A 26,128-nucleotide genomic window follows, 5' to 3' on the forward strand; every position below is an offset into this window, starting at 1 on the left:
ATCTATAACTACAAGTCCTTACATTGGGTTCAAATTGAGATCTAGTAACCACCTGTTTCTGAAAAGAGCTGAAATCTCTTAAGTGCCTGTGGGTAAAAGTCCCTATAATCAGATGGATTAATTAACAGGCCCACAAGATCTAGGCTTAGAGCCCCCTGAAACAGAAGGCCCCCACCCATTTTGGGAGCTCCTATGGCTGCTATTTTTCTGTAGGCTCAGCTGAATCACAACATATAGCACCAGTGGTATCATGTTGGCTCCTGGAGAACCTGTGCCATCATGGCCATAAAAAGAGGGATACAAGGCCATCCTAACCCCACAGAGAGTGCTCATACTGGCAATGTTATAATGGAGGTGGTGGTCAGTATAGTCTTCTTTGGGACCTCTGCTCTTGAGTCTAGGGCCCTAAGAATCCTTAATCCATCCTTGTCAATAGTGGGTTCAGGTTGAGCATTGTTATCTATTATTTCCTAAAAGAACTGAAATCTCTGAGTCTCTGCTTGGGTAGATTAGGGTCTAAAAGAGTTGGGTTGCATAAGCAATGGTAGTATGCATCAGAAAGACAACAGGAGACACAATGACACTACCAATGCATTGGATTAGTGGCAATGACTTAGGCCAGCCTGTGTTCTCGCTGAGAGATCCCTTAGCCTTCAAAACAACATCAGAAGGGACCTAGCAGATCTGGTGACATCTCTGCACCTTTAAGGTGGGGCATGGGAATGTGCAGACACATGCAACACGTGGTGTCAGACACCAGTGGAAGGCAAGTTCTTTTGCAGCTTCTGAGAAGACTGACAACTGTCAGCCTACTCAGCTTTCTTTCAATGCAGTCAGGCTTCTTTCAATGCTGAACTGAAAATTTCAAAAGTGTATTCCCTGTGGCACAGGGCAGAGAGAGAAAACAGTTTCAAAACTCTTGACAGGGAGACGAAGGATTGACCTAGCTGAGCAGCCAATGACAAGTTAAAGGGCTCATGAGCCCACCTGAAGATGTGCTCTGAAGTAGGGTGGTGCTACAGGTTACCTTTGAAAAGTCATGAAGATATATAAGTAGGACCATTCACCCATTAAAGGCCATGTCTACACAAGATGCTGACTGCACAGTTGTTACTACACAGTCATTTAGTACTTGCATAGTACTGCGCAGTAACTCATTATTATTGAGCAGTAACATTGCATCATACTTCATGCGACATGATGCTACTGCGCAGTAGTAATGAGCTACTGTGCAGTCAGTGTCTCATAGACATGGCCAAAGGGTGTTAAACTGTGCTAGATACCCTCTAAATGTTTTAAAGTTAAGCCACTCAGGGTGAAGGCAGTCTTGTAGCCACACTACCCGAGTTGAGATAAAGTGTTGCTAGTTAGCTCCCTGAAGATAAAACAATCATTTTGCATTCCTGCAGAAGCCCAGGGTACACAGTTTCCAGTTCCTGTACCCCTATCCATCCTCCAAAACTCTACTGGTCTCCCCTCTCCCCCCTGCACATCCACACTGAGAATAGCTGTGCAAGTGCAGTGAGTTTTGGAAGCATGCTTCCCACAGTTCCATGGTGTCACCACCTGGCAGCTCCACTACCCACCATTGGGGGTTATTGGCTGGGACAGGGATGCATGCATTCCTGGGCCCACCCATCCCTCTGTCCCTTCCCCCAGCAGTCTTCCATAGCTCCCCTCACCTGGGACCAGACTTGGAGGGGTTTGCCTGGCCATGGGAGAACAGGGGAAAGGGGCCAGGAGGATGTGTGAAAATTTAAATTAACCTCAGGTAAAGTGAGCTTAATTGAAATTTTCCCACATCTTGTGCCTGTCTTAAAGGTGCAGGCAGCCCAGAACAAGCCCTGGTGGTGAGGGGAAGGGGACTGAGATGGGGCAGGGAGCTTAAGGTCAGATTTGGCAGGGTTCTTTGCAGGCAGCTGGTGGGGAGCCAGCTGTCTGAGCTTCACTTACTCTCCAAGGCCAGGATGAGACCATGGAGGACTATGGAGGAAAGCTGGGGTCCTCCCTAAGCTCCCCCCTCCATCTGTGACAGGGCCATGGGGGGTTCAGCACATATTGTTGCAGGTGGCTGGTGCTTGCCAGGTCCATCCCACTAACTCCCAACCAGAACAGGAACATGGTAGCCATGGCAGTGGAGGTCACAGAGGAGAACTGCCAGGTTCTGGACACCATTCTGGCTCTGGCAGTCTCCTTTGTGCCACCCACTGCCCAGTCCCTGGCCCTGACCTCACCTGCCCCCAGCAGCTGCCTGCCACCCAGCAGCAAGCCCCGCCATGGGCTTGGGTTGAGGTGCAGTGGTGCATCCAGTGGCCAGGTCTCCCTGCCCCTGCACCTGCCCCAGGTCCCCCAGCAGCCAGGCACCCTGCCTGACCCCTCCCTCCCACTGCTCATCCAGGCTCCTTGAAGCCCCTGCACAGGACCTGCTCACAGCAGGGCCAGCACCACATGCAGGCCCTGCTGGCCCTGGCCCCATGTTGGGGGTGGGGGGGGGCAGCCATGCAGACAGATCAGTGGTTACCTTTGCCCCCAGGGGACCGCGCCCCCCCCCCCCAATCCACTGGGCTCACCACAAGGTCTGCACCCATGGTGGTGCTGCCAGAGGCCAGGGTGCTGGATTCCTGTCCATGGGATCTGCTCCATGGGTACTGTTCCCCACCCCAGAAGGGCACATAGAGCGCAATATACATAGTTTGCACAGGGAAGAGGGTGCTTTATTGGGGGTGGGTATTGGGGTTGGTGGCAGGGTCTGTTGTTGGGGAGGGACGATGGAAGGGAGTCTCTGTTTGGGAGGGAGGGTTGTATGGGATCTGTGTTTATGGAGAGAAATAAAGACTTTGGCTGAAAAGTGTCCACAGTGAGTGTGGTGCTAGGAGTGTGCAGTGAGCCTGGGGTGGCCTACAGTGGGGGATGCAGGAGGAGGTGGTACACCAGCACCTCCCACATATGGTGCCCTGGCCCCCTCTTTTGGGGATGAGGCTTGCTCAGTGGGGAAGGCCCATTGCTGTTGCTGCCACCGCAGCTAACATCCCTGCTGCTAGGCTTCTTCCACCTGCCACACCTCCTCTGCCCATGCCTCACAGAACAGCTTCCCCTGTGCTTTGCAGATGTTATGTAGCACACAGGCTGTGACAATGACCCAGGGGGAATTATAATTTCCTATCAGAAGCTGATGCAAGATGTTTCTGCTGTGCAATGTGAATGATTTATTCAGGGGGAAAAAAAAAAACTTGACATCATAAGCTCTCAAGCCTGTTACCTTCGGAATGACTTCAAACAAACAACACACCTTTCCCCCCTTTAAGATACCGTACTTACATACAGCTAACTTACATACCAGATCTCACAGGTTCATTAAGGATCAGTACCTGGATGTGAAACATCCAGTGAACACCTATGTGCTTTCAGAAGAATGCTACTTATATATTTCCCCGCCTTAAGGAACTGCCAAGACAGATGTCCTGCTTGGTGTTATGAAATGCTCTACAGCCGCAGAAGCTAACTTATAAGTGAGGCATGAACCCTCATTTCAGTTCTTGTGGACTTAAAATATCATAAAGACAGCAGTGTCAAGTCTACAGTAGATGTGCATTCTGACCATTTCAATGTCTCTAGCAGTTGCTGTGGGAGATGCAGCTCCTCTCACTTCTTGGCTCAAACTACTGAGTAGTGTTGGAGTGCTCTATTCATCTCATCTGCACTGAACACTCAAAACTTGTACTGAGGAACTTATTTACAGCTCAGTTCATGCTTGTGATGCAGTCAAGAACACTTCTGACCCTGAGCTGCAATAACAACCTTTCAAAATTCAAAACTGGATTTGCTTACAGAGGCCTTGGTAACAATAGGCAGACAAGGTAACAATACCACTCAGAGAACATAACATAAAATGAGAAGGTCTTTTAACAGTGCTGATGCATTGCCATTTTTAACAAGGACCTCTTTCACTTTACAGTGCAGTCAAGAACTTAAGCCTCTGGTGTTTTTCACCCAAAAGTATCTCTTCCACTCGTGTGTGTGGGTTGATGTACATATATTGTTTGTCTGTGAATTTAAATTTGTGAATGTTAATCCCAAGTGTTCTGAAATTTAGAATGCTGGGTTCCAAGTATTTGGAATGCTATCTTGGGATGCTAGGTTCCAAGTAAATAGGGATAGGGCTTGTATTAATTATTGTTAAATGTGCTTCCTTTAAAAACATGGAGTATATGACACTGGCTTTAGTGTTGTCCTCTTGATTGGCATCCAGGAGCATGAAATAGGCAGGCTCTGTAGATTGGCAGAGCTGCAGCTTGTGATTAAGAACCGGAAATGTAACTGACAATTTTGGTACTCTGGGCAGAGATGCTGTCATGTGCCAGAGAGTAGGTGTGAAGAATGGTGGGAATGCCAAGTGGTGGGGCCATCTATAATTATATCAGCTTAGGATATTGCCCAAGATATTGCCCAGGATCTACTAACAAGGGGTCAAAAATATTCAGCTGGGCCCAGAATGCAAACTCTACAAGCCCCATCAGCCAATACTGCAAATACCTCTTCCATCATTCACAGAAAATATCTATACTAGCCTGTATTACCTTCTTCTTATACCCTTATCCTGGTGACTACAGCCTTCCTCTTACCTCCTCCAAAGTGCCCAGTAGTTCTGCTTCCCTTTTCCAAGGACCACAAGGAGTTATGCCAACAATAGTAGGAGGAGAAGGAAGGGCAAACCCTCATTGTTTGACTTTTCCTCTGCTGCAAGGATTTGAGGAACTTTTTTCTACACATCTTGTGACTTCTGGCATAGGTCAGGAAACTTCTGTCACAGAAGGCCTTCGTGTACGTGGATTATGTCATGCCCTGCCAGTCCTGCATCATATATCTGCTGCTCCACAAACACTGTTAATTTTTAAACTGTAAAGATTACTCAGTATTCAGGTGAAAACATTTTCAGACAGTAGTTTGGCTGAAGCTAGGAGAACAAGCTTACTTCAAACTCTGACCATCCTAGGCCTTTGAATGCTGAAAGTTGTGAGAAGAGCAAGGGATGGATTAGTCTGGATAGGCCCTGTTTACATGCTGTTCCTGTTACCATCCATTTTCTGCCACTGAGAGATACAGTGCACTGGGCTAGGGGGATCTGTGGGCTGATATAGTATGATGTCTTTTAGGTTGTTTTGCAAGAAGGAGGAATATAGAGAGTGGAAAATACATAGGAGCAGAGCAAAGCAATCAGATGGCATATACATGTGAGGGGCCCTCAGAATAGAGGAGGAGAGAGGTGCATGTCTTAGTAGTAGGGGTCCTATTTAAACATAGCACCAGTCAAGGCCAGCTTAGAGCAGGGAGGAAATGCTGGCCTTCAGAGGAGAAACCATGAACAGCAGAGGACTCCTAAAAATCTGTGAGTCTTTATAGACCCATAAACTTAACTTGAGTGAAAAGGTGAAAGACCTGCATGCCTTGACATAAGCAGATAAGAGGTGAGTGACCTTAAGTGATAAGAAGAAAGTATAATTAACAGACAAGCACCTGACTTGTATGAAGCAAGAAATCACAAACACAAGTTATGGATATTTTTAGAAAGTACTTGTATTAACCACAATGATGTTATGACAACTTATTAAAGTGATTATTAATTATATAATGGATGATTAATGTATGAAAGGAAGAAACATTAATGTGTGAAAGTGGGGGCAAATATCTACAGGGAGAAAAGTTTTCTTAAGTACTAATATGTATAGGATGGAGTGGGCATAATTCAGTATAAATGTAGATTTCTAGCATAATGCCATGGGTGAGTCAGTGTACCATGTGTTGAACAGATGCTGATTCATAGATCACCAAACTACCCTATATAAAATCCCTACATAAAAAGAGTGAACCACACTTTGGGTATGATGTTAAAAATATATTAAAATGTTTAAAGACAAAGTTAGGAAGAGAGGCCAATCTTATACACAAGTTGCTGGACCGGGTTTTAGGAGCTATGGGTTCAGCTCTTAAAACAGCAAATGGGAATGAAGCAAGAACTGCAGGAGCAGAAACACCATACTAAATGCATGTGATGGGGTGTGCTACCCTGTTACGAAACAACCCAGAGCCCATGCCTGAAGTGGGTGTGATGCAGTTATGAAGGACTTCATCCTGGGATATTTAACAAACATTGAGATGAGAACTGAGGAGGAATGGAGAATGAAAAAATAAGTAGTGACCATCCATTACTGGGTACTCTGCTGGGCTGAAGGGCAAGAATTTCCTGTATAGTCTGAGATACTTAATCAGCCCTGAAAGCTTTGTTTTGATGGTAATTTTGGCCACTTGATTTTAAGCGCTGAGGCTATGGACACATGAACTCAGTTACATTCTCTGACTTGTTACTTGCCTCTAGCAGCAGTTAGCTTGAAAGGCATCTTAGAGTGAACAAGTGTTTTGTGAAGGTTTTTGCTTTGCTTCCTCCTCATGTGGCTGCTGGAAAGAGTGGCAAAAGCAGTACAGAGAGGTAGGGGACATCCAGCTTCCTTTGAATGAATACTTTTCCAATTTCTTCTTCACATCAGGAGTTCCCTGCATATTTTATGTATGCAAGAGTATTATTTCTCATGGAGAATCAGGCTGAAGGGGAATGCTCCCTGAGTCAGCAACAGCAGGACAGTGGACTGGGGACCTGTATGGAGGGTTCGATTTGCAGAAATTAGTAAACAAACAACAAAAAGTCATTACTCATTTTATCTTTTACTAGATTGCTTGTATGTCCTCTTTCTACAAAGGTTTGCCTGGACTATTTAGACTCTAACATTTTCTGCTTTATTTTTGTATGACATCTTGAGCAATGGATGCCCATCTAGAGAGAGTGAGGTCTCTCTATTTTTCTATTATTGTTGTTTCTTTACTGTAGTTGGCATATTCCCAAATTTTATTTGGATGGTGAGAAGAGCCATGATGTTAAAAAGTGGCCTTTTGGGTGCTGTCTTTTTTTAATGGGAGTTTAACAGGTGTAAAAGGCTTTCAGTAAGCTTATCCTATTTAGAACTTAAGTTGTCTGAGATACATGTGTCTCCACTGATACTTCACAGTCCTTCACTCAGGGCCCTTCTCTGTGTTCCAGTGATAACAAACCTTGACAGAGACTTGCAACCACACAGATAAAGCTCAGGAATTACAGCAAAATAAGCATTTTGATAGATTTCAAGGATGTTCCCCTACAAACAATAATGTATCATACTGATAACCTTGTGAGGACAACTCTGCAGTAGCTATTTATCTCCTATTTCCTGGACACTGTGACAGGAATAAAGACTATATTTCTTTAAAAAAAAAATGAGCCAGGCACCTGGCTTTAACACTTCTAATAGAGTTCTACAAGTTTTTAAAGTCATTATTGTCAGTCCAGAAATCTACAAGGCTTTCATGAATCCAAACATGAAATAGTCGTAGGCACACTGGGTGGGCAAAGGCAGACCCCAAGACCCCTAGAGATCTCAAGGTGCTGTGAGCAGGACCAGAAGGCAAATTCAGTCCTAATAAAGGCAGAGCTCCTGGGGACAGAAAATGAAGAGTTTGGAGCTGCCCCTCTGCAGTGTAGTGGATTTGTTTCCTCTTTACTCTTTTCCTGAGACCACTCTCTCCTCTAACCTTGTGTCCCTAGTAGATAGACGGAAAGTTGGGAATTGAGACAGGAGCGGTTGGGGAGGTGGTAGCTCTCTGCTGTAAGGAAGTGGGCTGCTGCTAATAGAGCTGGGGAATGACTGTAACCAAATCACTTTTTAAACATTGTCTTAGAAGCAAGCTAATATTGCTGCACCTTTGCCAGACAACAGCAGATTTTGATGCCTTTCAGGTCAGGTTCCAGGTGGAGAATAAATCTATGACATGGACCTGTGCTATTTCCTAGTGAAATTGGTTTGTTCATAAAAAGTACCCAAGCCCTATTTCCTTAAACTGGGTTGTCAGAGATAGCATACTGGTAAAACCATTGTGCGAAAACCTCAGCTAAGACATCATGGGGTCCATCCAGGCTGCTTCCTTTAGACCAGAGGTGGGCAATTAATTTGGGCAGAGGGCTGCTTACTGAGTTTTGGCAAGCCATCGAGGGCTGCGTGACAGGCAGCCCAGGGCAGATAAATATTAATTTTCTAAATTTTTTAGGGTTCCCACGGGCTGGAGAGAATGGCCTGGCAGGTCACATCCGGCCCCTGGGCCACATTTTGCCCACCACTGCTTTAGACTGTGCTGACATCTCATAGCTTCACATACAGTCCCTTGTCAGCAGGTACTGACAGAGGTCTGAGTCATCATGAATCAGGAACTTCTTACATTAGGCCTTGGTCAGTCTATAATTATCTCTTTACCCACCACTCTCCTCTTCCCCCTCTACTCTCTTTCTCTTTACACCTGATGGAAAAAGCTGCTTAGCAAGAATTCCAGGGCGCCCCAGGGTAGTTTAGTCTTTAAATCTCCTCTTATGTAGCTGCTCTGAAACCCAATGGTAGCTTTGAGGTTTAACAGTGTTGCTAGCTTTCATGGCTTTTTCTCAGGTGATGGGATTGCTAGCACTGTGGAAAGTTTGTGGGCAATAGGAAACACTCAATGAATTCCAACCTAGCTTGGCTGAGTGCCTTCTCCCAAAATGGTGTCTTCCCTATTTATTGAGTTATGGAGCAGGCAGAGTCCTCCCTTGCCCCACCTCAAGGAGGGCCTACTTTTTATAGGCCTGCTTATTTCAAGCAAAAGCTATACTCCTTCGTGTTACTTAGACTTACCTATAGGCAGGGACAGATCCAGGATTTGGCAAATGAGGGTGCGGGACCAACCCCACATGCTGTAGGAGTGGCTGTACCCCTGCTCCCAGTCTCCTCCACATACTGGTGCACACAGAATGAACTGTGAGAGCCTCTTCAAAATTTTTCAGTTCCCAAAGCAGATAAGCATTTCCCACCCCTTCCCCTGCTTCTCTGCCTGCCATTGCTGCTTTCCTCATTGTCCTGGGAGCAGGAGAAGCTTCAAAGCCACTCCTCACCACTCCAGCCAGTGGCCTGGGCTCAGCCACAGTGATAGCAACAGAGATGGGCAGGGGGTTGGTTCCCCCTCTCTGCCTGGCCCCCATGAGCAGGTGCAAGAGGGACAGTCCTTCCCACCCATTGCCCACCACTGCCACTGTCACTGTTCCCAGCAGAGCCCAGCTCCCACAGCCTGGCTGGAGGGGGAGGAGAGGGAAAGGGAAGGGGAGGGGACTAAAGCCTGCAGAAGTTCCTGTGGTAGAGTCCAATCCAAAAGGGGTATAGATCCACCCACTGCACCCACTATGGATTCACCTTTGCCCCTAGGTTCAAATAGAAATAGACATGTGCTAAAAAAGGACCATGTTTACACAAATCATCCAAGATTAGTTTTTTTCTCCTCATCCAGCATGACGGAAAAAGCCCCTTGTCCTGGATTTGAGTACAAAGTGGAGGGAGGGGGGTGGTGGCAGGTGGCTGCTGTGGCTCTGATTTCAGCCCTGAGCCTGCCCCCCCACCTCTCCCCCCAACCCTCAGCCTCTGCCCCTTCCCTTACTTCTTACTCTAAGATGTGGGTTTGGCTCTGGCTCCATTCCTTCCTGGGGCCCAGAGCACAGAGAAACTATGTCCTTTCCTTGGTCAGTCAGCAACAGTGGCAGCCCCAACCCCCAGGATGCTGCTGCATACCTGGGCATGGGCCACACTTTCATGTGCTCCATGCCTGGGAGGGAATGGGGCTGGAGCTGCATCTGATAATAATGGTGGGGGGAAGGGCAAGAGGCTGTGCAAAGCAGTGAGGGGCATAGGCTGCAGAAGGCAGAGGCTGCAGGCAGCAGGCATGGGGCAGAGGTGATGGGGCAGATGCTGGGGGGTGCAGGCACAAGTGGGGTAGGCAACAGGGGGAAGAAGTGGCCAGTGGGGCAGAGGGCAAGGGAGCCATCTGCTGCACCCCAGCTGCCTGTTTGTCTTCCACTGCTTTCCATGCTGCAGCTGTACGGACATGAATTTAAAACAGTAGCTCCCAACCTCAGGGTGCGACCCAAATCAGGGTCGCAGGCGGTCTGCCCCTTGCTCTCCTCCTCCTGCCTGTGGGGTTCTCCCACTGCATGGTCTGCATGGCTCTCACCACCACTGCCCCCCATGATCCCAGCCCGGCCTGGGCTCTACTGGCACGGCCGGGCATAAGTGAGCTGGTGGCGGGGGTGGGGGTTGCAATCCGGATTTAGGGTTGAAGCAAAAAAAGGTTGGGAGCTACTGATTTAAGAAGACCTTCCAATAATTAGATTTTATACAAAGAATCATACAGAAGTAAGACTCCATAGATCATGTAGTGGAACCCCCTGCCTGAGGCAGCATCATCCCTATCCAAACTACCCTGTACAATCAATGATCGAACCTCTTAGTAAATCGAGTGCTAATCCTGACACAACACAAGACATAGCAACCTAACCTGCCACAGGAAAAGCAGGGTGACCAGAGTCCACAGCAGCCAATGTCCTGTTTCAGTGAAAGGTTGTTAATATATGCTCAAGAGATCCCAGGTAGAGGGCCACCCCTGCTGCTTGAGAGGAAGACAACCCCCCCCCCCCCCCCACAGTCTGTACCAGTCTGACCATGGGGTAAAATTCCTTTCTGACCCCAAATATGGCAGTTGGTTTGACTCTGAGTAGAAGGGCAAGACCCTCTAGCCAGGAACCTCTGAGTTTAAGTCCCAGCAGAAGTACTGAAATACCCTAGTCAACATCTCCAGCTTTGGCTGCAGCCAATACCCAATGCCTCTGAAGATGGCTAAAAAAACCCCTCCCCTGACACACGGCAGAAAGGGTTGTGGGGAGGGGGGGTTCGAACAGAATTCCTCGTCCCCCCCCCAGCCCAATGGGACAACCAGCAAAGCCCAGAAGCATGGGAAATACCCGTAATACAACATAGGCATAGCTATGCTTCTATCATCCTTGACCAGTGGCTGTCCAAGCTGTTCTTAAACACCTCCAGTCAGGGCCAGATTAATGCATAGGGAAACTAGGCACATGCCTAGGGCTCTGAGCTGTAGGGGGCTCCAGTCCCTCCCTCAGCAGTGGCAGTGCAAATGGCCCCGTCTGTCTCCCTTCCCTTTCCTTCCCTTCCCTTCCCTTCCCCTCTGTTGGTCTCACTGCAATTGCGGCCGCTTCCTAGCAGTGGCTCCAAGCCCTGCTCCCTGCAGGCGGCAGCACTAGGGTGGGAAGGCGGGGGGGTCTCAACTTGCCCGGGGCCCACATATTTGTTTGCCTAGGGCTCACTAAAGGGTTAATCCATCCCTGCCTCCAGTAATGGAGAGTTCACAGCTTCCCTCATCCATCTTCCACTGCCTCATTGTTCTACACAAGCAGGATATTAGCTGCTGTGGTCCTCCTACTCTACCTAGGGCTCCCTTTAGAAGCTCCCAGCCCTCCAGGGTGTTTTTATCCTTCTCTGTATCTTCCCATGAAATCATGCCTATCAACTTCTTAAGCTGGGTGAAATCTACCTTTTTAAAATCTAACCTAATTTTTTGTTGCTCCCATGGTTTCACCATCTCTTCCTCCCAAGTTGCCCATCACCTTCACATCCTCCACATGGTCTTATTAATCAGGACAAAATCTAAAATAGATTATTCCCTAGTTGTATCCTCAAACTTCTAGACTGCAAAGTTGTCCTCCATAAAAGTTGGGAAGTCACTCAACATTTTATGTTTGGTTGTTTTGTTCTTCCACCAGATATCCAGAAAACTAAAGTCTCCCATCAGTACCACTCCATAGTTTTTGGATATTTTTGTCAATTTCTTGAAGAAAGCCTCATACATCTCTTCTTCCTCATTTGGTGGCCTATAATAAATCCCTATCATTTTATTAGGTTCATCTTCACCCTAAAGCATTCTGCTCTGCTCTCTTCTTCTTTCTGAACCAGGGAACAAGTGTATGTGTTTTTGAGATACAAGGTGACACTACCACCTATTCTCTCAAACTTATCCTTCCAAAACAAAGTATAGCCCTTCGTGTTGACATTCCAGTCATAAAATCTCCTGTCATAAAAGCGAGCTCTGCAAAATCAATCAGATCATAATCCTTTTCACAAGCTGCAATTTCCAGCTCCTATTTTTTATTCCCTATACTTCTGTCATTTGTATAGCTATCAGGTGTAGTTTGCATTTTGATCTTCTTGCTTCCCTTTTGTATCATTTGTTGCTGTTCTGTGGCTCCTTAGGCCTTTCTCAAAGTTGATCTGCTTCTTTTGGTCCTTTCCCATCTGGATTATTTGCTCTGCTGCTGGAGGATTTTGATCACCATCCCCCGTGGAACCTAGTTTAAAACTGTCCTTATTAGGTTGGCCAAATGATGCCCAAAGATGCTCTTTCCAGTTCTGGCCTTGGTGAAATTCGCTATGCAATGTATAAGGCATTGTCATGTATTGGTGGTGTCTGTATGCCTCTCCCTGTGACAGAGCAGAATTTCTGAAGATGTAAAACAGAATGAAAATACATTAGCATTACAAAGGATAATGGTCTCCTTGGTTTGGTTCACTACTCCAGGTGCAAATTCACAAACAATCTTTGTAATAAGAACGACAGAGACTAGCTTAGTATTGCTGAGGTGGGAAATCATGTGTGTTAAAACAGTTTATGATGATGATATATAAAGATGTTTCAAGAATAAATGCATTTTTACACACAGTAATTCAGAACACTATCAAAGCCACATATCTCCTTCTCCTAAACTCCATGTATGACACAAAAAAGGAGAATCACAATTAAATGGGGGTTGGACTAAATAACCTCCTGAGGTCCCTTCCAACCCTAATTTTTGATGATTCTATGTGATTGCAGAAAGCTTTCAATAAATAATGTGAGGTTCCTTTTGCAAAAAAAAATTTGCTTGGGAGAGAGACAACAGTTTAGATACAATGAAAAAAGTGAAGTTTGAGATACAGTCATGACACTGAGGGATAATACTTCAAAGTGTTATCAACTGAGGTTAAAAAAAAGACAATTCTGATCTGTTGCTTGTGATTCACTGAGGTTTGTCATGAAATCAGACTGGATATTGTGCCCACCAGCAAATATACATGACAGAACTAAGTAAAATACAGAAATTTGTTAATGAATTCCAGAGATCATACCTAAATATTTCTATAATCAGCAACACAATGTGAACTAAGGCTGCTTGCAGACTTTAAAAAAATAAAGCCTGCTATTTACCAGAAGAAGCAGAGCATTACTTCAACTCGGCTCTGTACCATCTAAATAGATTGGGCATTTCAGCGGAGCTTTTTGGTGCTTTAGCTAAAGCTGATTCAATCAGCTATTAGATAAAAGCACAAAAAAGCTCCACTAAAGTGCCCAATCTGTACAGACATCGAGTGAGCCAGGTCCAACTAAAGCGTTGCCTTTCCTGGGCATTCATGGGGCTCAGTGTGGGAATGCGCCGAGTTCACATTAAAGCAGTGTTTTGTTTTGTTTTGTTTTGTTTTTAACATCTGCAGTAGCCTAACTAAACCAGAATAGTGTAGGGAAAGAGAAGAGGATTCCAGGAGAGGAATGTAGCAAAACTTTCAACTACCCTGGTGTAACAGGGAGCCAGGGACTCTCAGTTACTTTAAGGGAGAAATGGCATCAGGAAGATCCCCAGGTGGAGAAGGTTATTTGTTATGTGCAGCAGGAGAATAGGCTGCTAGGGATTTATAGGACATGAATAGCTATTGCAGAGCTAGCTGATCTGCAATAATATGATAGGGCAGAGCCTACTGGGGCAGTAGAATGACTACTGCAGAGCTAGTGGCCTTGCAATACTAAAATAGGGCAGAGCCCTGCTTGTGTACCAGGAGCACTGCTACAGCAATTAGACCAGCAGACCATTAGCATGAAAGCGAGGTAGCTGTGCCAGGGCTAGCAAACCATCTGACTGGAAGGAGCAGAGCTTATAAGACATATAAGCCAGGGCCTGGGCCTGGGCCAGGGCAGTCAGTCTGATCCTGCAAGCCACAAAGGGAAAAGCTCTTCAGCAAGATGTCTGAGCTAATGGCTGAGATCCTCCTACACCTGGGAGCTGCAAGTAAAGCTTGCAGGGAGCTGGGAGCCAGGATGAGGAAGATTCCATTATACAGCTTTAGCTTTTTGCAGACTTAAAGTTTTGCTACATTTTTATTTTGGTTTGTTATTTATACCAATGGTCTGTGTTGGGACTATCAGGGGTGGATGCCCACTGGTACCCAAGGGGCATGTGGTTATTTTGAGCCCTGCTTGGGGCTAGGTTCACAAAGCAGGAAGACAATGGCTGAGTGGGCCAGAGCCTGGAGATAGGAGGAAGCCTGATGCCAGAAGGGCCTTGGTCCAAGAGGGCTGGGAACCAAGGCCAGGGGCCCAAAGCCCAAGAAGGGTGGAATCAGATCCCAAGAAGGTAAGACTAGGGCTGTAACCCAGAAACCAGGTCCAGTGCAGTGGGCCTAGGAAAAGTGAATAGCTAGAGTAGAAGGGGAGAAGCCAGTAAGACTGAGGTTCCAACAAGGGAGTAGAGGCCTGAGGTGGCCTGGTATTGTTTTGGAGGCAGAGTGCCCCACCTAAGTGATGACCAGTACTATCTGTGAGGCATGGGCATGGCTGTAGTGGAGGTCAGAAGCCATGAAATTAGCTGTTAAGACAGGGGTGGGCAAAATACAGTTTGTGGGCTGGATCTGGCCCATGGAGGAACTTTGTCCAGCCCATGGTGAGTCCCTCAGTCCCAGGAGCCCAGGAGCTGTCCAGGCCCAGGAGCTGTCCGGCTCTGGGTTGTACAGCCCCAACCCTGGCCTACTCCATGCTTGCTCTGGACTCACCTCCCCCACGCTAAGCAGTGGCAGCAGTAGTGGCAGCTGGGAAGAAACTGCTGCTTGGCGCAGGAGAAAAGCAGCCTCTCCTCCTCACCACTGCTTGGCCCTTCTTGCTCTTCTGCACTGCCACTGCTGCCCTGCAGCAGTCATGATAGTGGAGAGGAGCTGCAGGGCAGCCCAGGCATGGGCTCCAGGCAGCTGCAACAAGAAGGGCCCAGCAGTGGTGAGGGCCCATTTCCCCCACACCAAGCAACAGCTTCTGCCCCGCTGCTACCGCTGCTCAGCATGGGTGGGTGATCTGGAGCAGATGTGGGGTGGGGTGGGAACTGTGGTTGCAGGTTCTTCCTGGTCCACTCCAGCTGGGGTGAGTCCAGAGTGGGTGCAGAGAGACCAGGGGTGGGGCTGGGGCTGTGCGCTGTTGGCAGTGGCTGGGAGGAGCTGCAGGGCCATGCAGGTTCTGGGATGTTGCAGGGGTATGGGTACTGAGCAGCCCATGGTAGCTCCTCAGAACTGCCTATGTGGCCTGTGGGCCCAAATAATTGCCTGCCCCTGCCTTAAGGTGATCGGTGCCTCAGGCTGGAAGGGTCATACTTAGTGTCTGAAGACAGGACCGGAGATTGGTACAGTTTGAAAGAAACCCATAGACTAGGAGAAGACAAAGACTCACTTTGGGACCCTAAAGCAGCCTCCCTTTCTCCCAGTCAAATATTACCAGCAAGGTGTGGCAGGAGAGAAAGTAAATGGGAGGGTACCTAAAGCACCAGAGCAAGGCAACAGTGGCAAGGCCACCAGAAGGCATCAGAGCTACCCCTGGGGCCCCAGTCCTGTTACACCTGGCAAAAACTAGTGAGAAACTCACAATTCTTTACTATTGCTTGTGCTTTCAGGTAATGGCCACATAATTGTACACAAATGTCAAGGAATTTCATGGTCCTTTAAGCCTTTGCAGAAGAGCAAAGGTAGGCTGCTTCATTTCACCCCTTTCATCTCATACTAACAAAACTCCTCTCTCTATGCTGCAAATGTTGGCAGTTGCATCCAATTCCTGTTGAAAACAAAGTATGGAGCTATTGGAACACAATTGCGTCTAGGCAATGTTAGCATCACACTGGTCTCAGATCAGCTCTTTGGTTGTTACTGTCCACATGGATTTTCCTGTCAATTATATCACTTCTCATAAAGAAATAACTTTATTTTCTTGTTTAAACTCAAAGGACTGTGTTGCAGTTTTCCTGTGGATGGCTGGTATTAATTTTATGCAATAGAGGTGTTCTTAAGCTTTTGGTGTCTTTGGGAACAATATGATCCCCCTGACTTTTCAAAACACTGTGCAGGGTTTTAACCATGTGACTCTCATTAAAATCATGGCAGCTATATGACAAAATTCCATGTGCCACTTTGCATACTGAAGTGACTGTGTGCCTCTTCTTATTGGAGAGATTTTCAAATATGACAGTTTTTTAAGTGCATTTTCTAAAAGAATCACCATGGACGTTACCAGCCTATATACCAACGTCCTACACCAGGATGGCATCCAAGCCTGCCTTACATATCTACAGGAGCAAGATTACAACTTAGAGTACAGAATCAAAGATATTACTGATCTTATACACTTCATCCTCACACACAACTTCATTTTTAATAACCAACACTTCCTTCAGATGATGGGAACTGCTATGGGTACCAAAAATGGCCCCACAGTATGCAAACATTTTTATGAGCCACCTGGAAGAAGACTTCCTCAAGGACTCCATGCGGTGCCTAATGATTAGGGAGATGACGATCCAATTGCCCATGGATCCTGTTACTCATTAGCCAGAGAAAGCAGGGAGCAAACACCAGCACACATTGCTTGCAGCAGCTTTATTCAGAAAGCAGACAGCTTTGGGCCAGGTCCCAAAAAAACAACGAACTGGAGACCTACCCTGAACATTAGTTCTTTTCACATTTTATACACCTTGGTTCATACATATTAACATTCACTCCACCTATGTTCCTCCTTTGGTTCCTCCTTTGGGAGAAATGGGTGCTTTTATCTCCCATCTCAAGCTCCACCTCTGTTCACTGTTCGCTTCCTTAGCATGGTATATATAGCCTATGCATTTCGTTCATTTACATACCTCTCTGCTAAGAGTGAATGCATAAGACTTTGACCTCTGCTTCTTTCGGTCACCTGCGGTTTCTTGTTGGTTGTTTCTGGTTTTCTTGCTGACTTCAGCGCCATCTCCAAGGCCGTATTTCTGCTATGTCCCCTAATGATAACTGGTGGGCTGCATCCTATTTTTAAACAACACATCATGCACTTTGCACCCTGTCCTTTTGTTAAAAATCCGCTTACTTGAGCATTAGCAAAGTTAGTTGCTTTTAATATATCATCCAGCCTTGTGACTAGCAGCTTTTGCTGAGGTTACTTTTAATATATTATCCAGCCTTGTGACCAGCAGCTTTTGCTGAGACACAGGAAAAAGCCTTCATTCAGCTGCACACCCAGTATTCCCCAAAATTCATATTGTTACCCTAACAGACTGCACCATCAAACCCTTGCTATACTTAAGATATATCGATGACACTTTCATCATTTGGACTGAAAACCTACAATCTCTGATTGAGTTCCATCAGAAATTCAAAAATCACTATCCCTCCATCTGACTTTTTCTAGAATACTCCAGCACCAACATCTCCTTTTTAGACACGATGATCAGTATCCAGAATGATAAAATATAGACCATGTTATACAAGAAACCCACAGACCAACATACATATCTGCACAGAACCAGCAATCACCCTAAACACACCAAAAAAGCTGTGATATACAGCTCGGCCCTCAGATACCACCGCATTTGTACTGAAGAGAACACCTGGGATTGCCACCTCACCAATCTTAAAAAGGTTTTCACTCAACAAGGACACTCCTCTAGAGAGATAGATCGCACGTTTGAAAGAGCCACCTGGATACTGTGTGAAGAATTGCTGCAGTACAGAAGAAAACCCCCACAAATGGCACACTGCTGGTTTTGACATATCACCCCTCCTTCGAACCCATTAAAGAAAATCCTCAAACAATTGCAACCCATACTAGAAAGAAACCCTATTCTTAAAGAGATCTTCCCAGAGCCACCCATCCTAGCCTTCAAACAAGCACCGAATCTCGCTAACCTCATCACCAGAAGCAAACTTCCTCAAGCCCAGAACACACCAAAAGGATCCAGACCGTGTCAGGACAAGAAATGCAAAACCTGCCAACACATCTCCACCACCCCCACTATTACTACACCCCACAACAGAGCCATCAGCATCCCTGGATCTTACAGCTGCACCTCCAGAAATGTAATATACCTCATCCAATGCACCAAATGCCCTGATGGAAAATACGTAGGAGACACCAAACAACAACTGCGCACCAGAATGAATGCACACCGTTAATCTATCAAAGACAGGAATACCCAATTACCCATGGGGGCACATTTCTCACAATAAAACCACTCTCTCTTCAATCTCTCAGTTCTAATCCTCAAAGGAAACTTACAAAACACTTCCCAGAGATGAGCCTATGAGCTCCACTTCATCAACCTCCTGGATACTAAAAATCATGGACTAAACATAGACATTGGATTTATGACACATTATAAGCTGCCTGACATCTGACTCCCCAAGTACCTCTCCATTATTCATCCCCCTTCTCTCCCCCACCCAGCCTGTCTCTCACCCACTGACTCCTCAAGTTACTTCTTCACTGACTGCCTATCTTGTATGCATACCAGCCCAGCCCCTAGCTTCTTTACTTTTCATTCCATCCAGGAAGAGCACACACCAACTGCTGAAACTTCCTCAGCCTGACAAAGGGTTTTTGAACCCAAAAGCTTGCTTAAAATGTTTTTTTCCAAGTATTTAAGTTGGTCTAATAAAAGATATCAGATTCACCCAAAGAACCTTGTCTGCCTATGTCCTTAGACCAACACGGCTACAACCTACACCCCTGTTTTCTAAAAAATTTTTTTTTTAAAGCTTACAGTCTAAGACAGGGATGTTAAGTCCACCCCTGTGTGGATCCTTGTTAGCTAGATCCAGCCAGAGGTCTGGTACTGGTTGGTTTTATGGAATGAGTCCAGAGGCAGTGGCAGAGAGCCAAGATTTATTTGTGGCAGAATTATTCTGAGTATTACCTTCTCCTTGTTTCTAGATAAATACTTGGCTGCAAGGTAAAATCCTGTGAGATTGCTTCTTGACCTTGGATGCAGTTATAGGTCCATAGAAGTTGCTGAGAACCTTCCATGATAAATAACCTTAGTGTTATTTGTAGTGATTAGAGGCATTAGGATGAAGTCAGGGCTCTAATGTATTTACAGAGCAGAAAAAAGTTGACAAATCCAAGCAGCCTACAAAAAAGAACCATAAAACCAGAGGTGTGAAATCTAAAAAGGTATTATTTATTGCAATTAAGCAGACTTAATAATAAATTCCAGTGGGAATGGGGTTGTGTTGACTGCTCCCCATTGTTTATTGCTCAAATTCACTTCACTGCCAAAAGATGAAGAGGAAAATAAAGGGTGTAGACAGAAGTGCAGTTCCCTGCTGTAATTCATGGTGCTTTGCAGGAAGTGCCATGAGTTATAGCTATCCTCAAGACCCAACAGAAGTTTGCTGTTGGGTCCTGGGTGTGAGGAGATAAGCTGCAGGTTAAAGTGGTTTCATTTTAGCAGCTGCTCTTCCCTAGCAATGCCCCTCTCCCCTCCCAGCCCCTGTGCTGTTTTTAGAATGGGAAGTGGGGAAGGGAGTGGAGAGAGCTCATTCTGGGGTTTGCCCAGCCAGTGCTGGAGGGTGTGGCAGGTGGATTGGAGCCCCTCCCCCTTCAGCTGCTCCCTCCACTCCCTTCCCCCACTCCCATTCTAAAGATAGTGCAAGAAGGCCACTCCTGGATGCACTGACAGACATTAATGAAGGTGCTCTGCTTTGGAGCATCTTCATCAATGAGGGTTCAGATTGCCATGAAATTGGTCATTTTTAAAGTGCTCTGCAGCTGTGCACTTCTGTCAGTACATGGCTGTAGAGCACTTTCAGTGGCCAATCACAACACAAACTGTCACATCTGTCAGCACCCAAAGAGCGATATATCCCAAACATGTTACAAGTAAAAGTGCTTCTGAGCATGTCACCTGGCTCCTGCAGACACAGGGGAAAGGTTGTTTTTGCACCTTCTTTCTTGATTCAGCTATCTGTCCATTGAATTTAGAAGTCTGCATCTCCCATACTGCATACCAGTTCGCATCAGTGTGTCCTGGGATTTTCTGGGTGCCTGTATCCTTTTAAGAAGAGGACTAAGTGTTTGGCAAAAATGCATGCAGATTGCTAGCAGCAGTGTATGAAGCAAGACACTGATGACTGCATGGGGATAATAAATTAAGCGAACTAGTTAGTCACACAGCAGAACAAGCATACTTATGAATGGTGCCATAAACATGTATAACGTGTATAGCCTGCCAGCTGAGGCAAAAATAGATAGTGGACTGAGGCTATATGTAAAAAGTAATTGAATGGAAAAGCTAGCAGAAGCAATAGCAGCCAGCAACCAAAAGGCAGGCCATATACAAGCAAGGAATGGGAGTTTCCTCAGGGGTCTTATAGCATAGTGAAAAATGGAGATGGATTGGACTGCAGCTCTGTGTTTATATCAGGGAGACACACTACAGAATGGCAGAGAAGGCAGAAGAAAGACAAGGATGCATGTAGTGTGCCTGAGCAAGGTGAGGAGGAGTGCTGTTGGATAGTGTGTTGAGTGGAAAGAGGCAGGATTATTTGGGTAAATCTGATATCTTTTATTAGACCAATTCAAATAGTTGGAAATTTTTTTCTTTGCAAGCTTGCAAGTATAAATACCCTTTATCAGGCTGAGGAAACATCTGCACTTGGTGTGTGCTCTTCCCGGATGGAATGAATTCTATCCAGGAAGAGCCAAATGAATTCCATCCAGGAAGCGTCCAAATGGGGGAGCATGGGCATGACTGGTTAGTGCAGCACTGCTGCATAAAGGTCAAGGCCTTGTAGGCAGGGTGGGTTGCCATCACCAAGCACAATCGTCAGTTGGGGAATGCCTGTAAGTCCATTCCCTTTATGCAACAATTGACGGACATACTCATGCCCCGGGACCCAGCTGTGCTGTCTATAGCAGCATGGGTGGCCTGCCTGAGCCCCTGCCCCAGGCTGGCACCCATGGTGACATGTCACAGGGGGACGGTCCCTCAGGCATCCAGAAGCCCATCCTGCTGAGTTCCCTAGCTGCACCCTCCACCAGTAGCTTGGGGAGCCTGGACCAGAGCCTGCTGCTCCAGCTCCACAGCCCTAGCCCCCACCACGAGGCACAGCTGGCCGTGATGCCATTAATTGCCAGCAGTGCCATGTCCTCCCTGGAGGAGGGGTGGGGGGCAGCCAGGCTCCTGGCCCCTGCCCCCACTCCCTGCCTAGCCCACCTGTGCACCCCTGACCCTGGGTTCTCCCCTCACAGCATGCAGGGAGGTGGGAGACAGTGCCAAACTTTATTGAGCAGCCTGTGTCCCCACAGCAAGGTGGGCATGGGCCTCTCACACACTGAGGAATGCATCAATGCTAGCAGTGATGTCCTCCTCAGAAGCAAGAGGCAGAGATGTGTAGTGCAGCTACAGATAGCTCTCCAGGTGGCAGCAGAGGTTGTGGGGCAGCCTGGCTTGCCCTCTGTGCGGTTGTAGTTCAGGGTCCCATACCAGGTATGCACGTGCACCTGGGGCACCATGGCCATCAGCAGCAGCAGGGCATAGTGGGTCGGGCACCCCTTGATCCATGCAAACATCTCCTTGTGCACCACCCAGGTCACACACATCAGGGGCATACTCAGGGCTCAGTGGAAGGATGTGGCAGGGTGGGGAGGGGTTGGCCTCAGGATGCCTCCCAAAGAAGACCCCTGTGGAGAAGGCAGAGGCACAGGCAGCTCCTCACCCCAGTTGTCCGGGAGCCCCACTTCCCCTGAGCCCAGGTGCTGCGGGCTGTGAGGCAGCACAGCAGGGTGGTTGCCCTGCAGGAGGAGATGGGGAGCAGGGTCTGGAACCACAGCAGCAGGTTGTAGCAGGAGCCTGGCCTGTTCTACCCTGGGTATGGGGCAGGGAAGGCAGGCTGCCAGTGGCCAGCACCCAGTGGCCCACCAGCCCCAGGGGGGCAAGAGGGGACAGGGGCTTGGCCAGCAGCTGCCTGGGCCCAGGCTTGCCAGACTGACTTACCATGGTCTCTGGCCACTTGTGCATGCCTGTCCCCTGATCTGAGGCCAGGCGGTGCACAGCCCCTGGTACAGAACGTCTTATCACTGAAATGTTGTAAACTCTCACAAACAGTTTCTGTCTCATGGGTCTACAGGGCCTGCAGCTTCATGATGGGGAGAAGCTGCCTTTGGCAGCCAGGATGTGGTCTTAGGGTCACTGCTGCCCACAGCTGGGGCCCTGTGGATGCACCAGAGGACCCTAGACAGAATCCTCCTCTGAGACTGCCTGGTCATGGCATCAGAGGACCAGCTGGGGGACACTTGGGCCTGGTGGCTGGAGGACATGACCCATCAACACAGATGGTGAGTGGAGAATGGGGCCTACCAGGATAGGTGGTGGGTGGAGGACATTGCCCACAAGGATGTGTGGGACTGGTGTGAGGAAGTGCAGGACCGTGTGGACCAGGAGTTCTGGGTGCAGCTCCTGGCCCTGGAGCATGAGTGGGTGGAGGCCCCGTGAAAACAGAACAGCAACCTGGCTTGGACAGTGCAGGCCATGGATGATGACTGCCGGGTGATGGACACCATTCTGGCCCTGGAGGTAGCCTTCATGCTGACCGCTGCCCAGCCTCCAACCCTAGTTCCACCTGCCTCCTGGCAGCCACACACTGCCCAGCAGCAGGCCTCTGCCTGGGCCTGGGAGGAAGTCCTGTACTACCTCCAGCAGCCAGAAGCCCCTGGCCCAGCACTTGCCCTGGGTATGGTACCACCCAGGCCCCCCACCTGGGCCCAGCCCTGCCACTTGCCTTGGCTCTAGGCAGGCACAGAGCTGGAGCTGCCTGTAGGGCCAGGACTGCATGGGTATACCACCTGCCAAAAGGGGAGCTGCCTGCGCTGGGGAAGTGCTGGCCTCTGTTGCTCCTGGGTGAGCTCCCCACCTGCTGCACTCATCGTGGAGTGCGCACCCATGGGGGAGTTGCCAGAGGCTGGAGTGCTGGCTGCCTGTCCCTGGGCTCTGGCCACTAGTCACCCGCATTCCACAGCCTCCCTTGCCAGGACGGCACTCAAAGTAGATTGAACAAAGTTTACACAAGGAAGAAGGTGTGTTATTGTTGGTGGGTGGGATGAGTTGTGGAAGAGCTGTTTGTTGGGGAGGGATGGGGGAGGTGGGAGTCTGTTTCATAGAATCTTAGAATAGTAGGAGCAGAAGGGACCTGTAAGATCATCCAAGTCCAGTCCTCTGCTATGGGCAGGAAGTAGTTGGGCTCAAGTGAGCTGAACAAGGTGCTTGTCCAGCATCCTCTTGAACACCTCCAGGGATGGCGACTGCACCACCTCTGCTGGGAGTGTGTTCCAGATTCTAGATATCCTTATGGAAAAGAAGTTTTTGCCTTATGTCCAGCCTAAATTTTTCCTCAACTAACTTGTGCCCATTGGACCTTGTCCTCCCAAGGGGTGCCTTTCTGAAGAGTTGCTCCCTTAGATCTTGATGTTCACCCCTGACATATTTGTAGGTGGCTATCCTCCAGGCCCCTGATCATATGGGTGGTCCTTCTCTGTACCACTTCAAGCTTATTCACATCCTTCTTGAAGTGCGGTGCCCAGAACTGGGCACAGTACTCCAGCTGTTTCCAGCGGTTTCACCAACGCTGAATAGAGGGGGAGGAGCACCTCTCTGAATCTACTGGCAATGCATCGGCTGATGCATGCCAGGGTTCTATTTGCCCTTCTTGCGACTTCATCACACTGATGGCTCATATTCATTCTCTTGTCAAAGGTCAACCCCAGGTCCTTTTTAGATGCAGTGTCAGCCAGTGGATCATCACTCATTGTATAGTTATGATGAGGGTTCTTCCTACCCAGATGAAGGACCTGACACTTGTCCCTATTGAACCTCATCTGATTGCATTGAACCCATAGGACCAGTGTGATGTGAGAGGAATAAAAACTTGTTCTTGTATGTTTGCAGTAAGTGTGGTGCTGGGGATAGGCAGTGAGGGGGGGAGGGGTGGTCCGTGAGTGCGGTGCAGGTGGGCTAGAGCAGGGAGTGCTGGAGGAGGTGGTTTGCCAGTGCCTCCCACATCTGTTGCCCTGGCCTCTTCTGGCAGGTGCATGGCTCTCTCTCTTTTTGGTGGGGGAGGCATTGCTGCGGCTGCTCGCAGGTGGTGCTCCCACTGCCACTTGTGCTCCATGCCCTGTGCCTCCTCTACACATGCCTCATGGAAGAGCTCCCTCCCCCAGACTTTGCAGATTTTATGCAGCATACAAACTGTAATGATGACCTGGGGGAGGTTGTCCTTGGTGAACTTGAGGTGGGCAATGCACCAGCGGCCCTTGAGCAGCTGAAGACAAAATCTGCCAGGGCACTGCTCTGGCCCAGGCAGCAATTTAAGTAGGCCTAGTGGGGGTCCAGGTGGTGGGTGTAGGGCTTCATGAGCCAGGGCAGAAGTGGGTAGGTAGGGCCCCTGATGAGGAGGGGTGGGTCCTGGTCCTGTCAGCATTTGCTGACGATGTAATCCTCATGATCCAGGACTCAGGAGACCAGGTGCAGGTGGAGGCCTGCCAGGCATTGTACTCGGTGGCCTCCTCTGCCCAGGTCAATTGGGTCAAGAGCTTTGGCCAGGTGGTGGGTGACGGGTTGAAGGTGGGCTCACTCCCACCCATACTCCACGAGATCCACTGGAGTGCAGGCTCACTGGTCTACTTGGGGGTCTGCCTGTCCCCCACAGACCCCTCCTCACTGGAGAGCTGGCACCAGCTGGAGGTAAGGGTGGTGAAACGGCTCTGGGCATGGGTAGGGCTCCTGAGGTGTCTCTCCCTGTGTGGGAGAGTGCTGGTGCTGAACCAGTTCGTCCTGTCCATGGTCTGGCGCTGCTGACACAACCTGCCTGTGCCCTCTGAGGTACTGGCAGGGCTCCAGAGATGAGCGCTGGAGTTTTTCTGGCCAGGATGGCACTGAGTTGCTACAGAGGTCCTGAGCCTCCCATTGCAGGAGGGTGGCCAGAGCCTGGTTTGCCTCCACAGCCGGGTCCTGACATTCCACCTTCAGGCCCTGACGTGACTGCTATCTGGTGTCAGCAGCCATGCGGCATGGGGCCACCTAGGGTGCACCTTCCTCCGTTACTTCTGGGGGCTCTGATATGACTGGCAGCTCCTTGGCCTGTGGCGTTTCTCCCTCCAGGACCTGTGAGGGCTACTGGAGTTCTACCGGGACCTCCTCCAGATCTGGAGACTGGTCTCCCCCTCCAGGTCCCCCGAAACAGTCGCCCAGGGCGCCAACCTGCTCGTTGAGCCCCTCCTCTGGAACCTTCAGCTGGAGGTGCCCACAGTAGAGGTGCCCCGGTTGTGACAGAGGTTGATCCTGGCTTGTGCCACCCGTATTGGAGCCCTCTTGGACTATGATAGGCAGAAGTGGGTGAACCCCGCTGTGCTGGCCTGGTGCATGGGTATACTCACAACACGTGTGACCTGTTGTCTGGTCCAGGAGATGAAATCTGCCCTACCTCCCAACGCCCTTGCCCTTGTCGACCAGCTCCTGTGCAGTGGCGGCCCCTGCACCCACATGTCCTCCAGCCCAACAGAGTTTGTCATGTGGCCAGCACCTTGCATGGCCGTGCGGTGCTCCCCATTCCACCACCTGAGCCGATGGGAGGACACCAGACTGGTTCACTTTTCCATCATCCATTGCCATCACCTCTACATGTTCATGTGCCACACGATTCATCATGCTGCCCTCACATCCCACCCAGACACCTAGTGGCAGGAGCTGCTTGGCAAGGGCATGCCTGGGGCACCCCAGTGGCTGAGTCTGTACTCCACGCTCATCCCACGAGCCACTGGGGACCTCAGCTGGTAGCTCCTCCATGGAACCATCACCAGGCCGTGTTTGTGGTGAGCTTCACAGACACCCCAGTCTCCTGCCTCTTCTGTGGGCTGAGGGAGACCCTGGCGCACATGACCCTAGAGCGCACCAGGCTGCAGCCTCTCCATCTCCACCTCCAGAACTTCCTCCTGAGGTTCTGGTTGAATTTCACTCCCCACCTTTTTGTTTGTGGTCACCCTATCCACAGCCCCACCAAGTCCCAGGACCTTCTGGTCAACCTCCTCC

The 26,128-nt window shown here is 48.7% G+C and overlaps 1 protein-coding gene across 5 annotated transcripts in view; it reads right to left on the reverse strand.

Moving 5' to 3' along the window:
- Positions 1-5,556: 5,556 nt before the first annotated feature.
- HAO2 (hydroxyacid oxidase 2) overlaps positions 5,557-26,128 on the reverse strand; it is a 64,339-nt gene continuing 43,767 nt past the window's right edge. For 3 of the 5 annotated variants that reach the window (XM_019480098.2, XM_059720327.1, XM_019480097.2), the window contains one exon: positions 16,643-17,075. In XM_019480098.2, the coding sequence (XP_019335643.1) occupies positions 16,894-17,075 (182 nt within the window). In that variant the 3' untranslated portion in view covers positions 16,643-16,893. Of the gene's footprint in view, positions 6,650-6,697; positions 12,448-16,642; positions 17,076-26,128 lie in introns of those variants that run through there. The other 2 variants (XM_019480100.2, XM_014598202.3) reach the window with 2 other exon arrangements.

The sequence above is a fragment of the Alligator mississippiensis genome, chromosome 1 (genome assembly GCF_030867095.1).
Source record: "Alligator mississippiensis isolate rAllMis1 chromosome 1, rAllMis1, whole genome shotgun sequence".
Taxonomy (NCBI): Eukaryota; Metazoa; Chordata; order Crocodylia; family Alligatoridae; genus Alligator; species Alligator mississippiensis.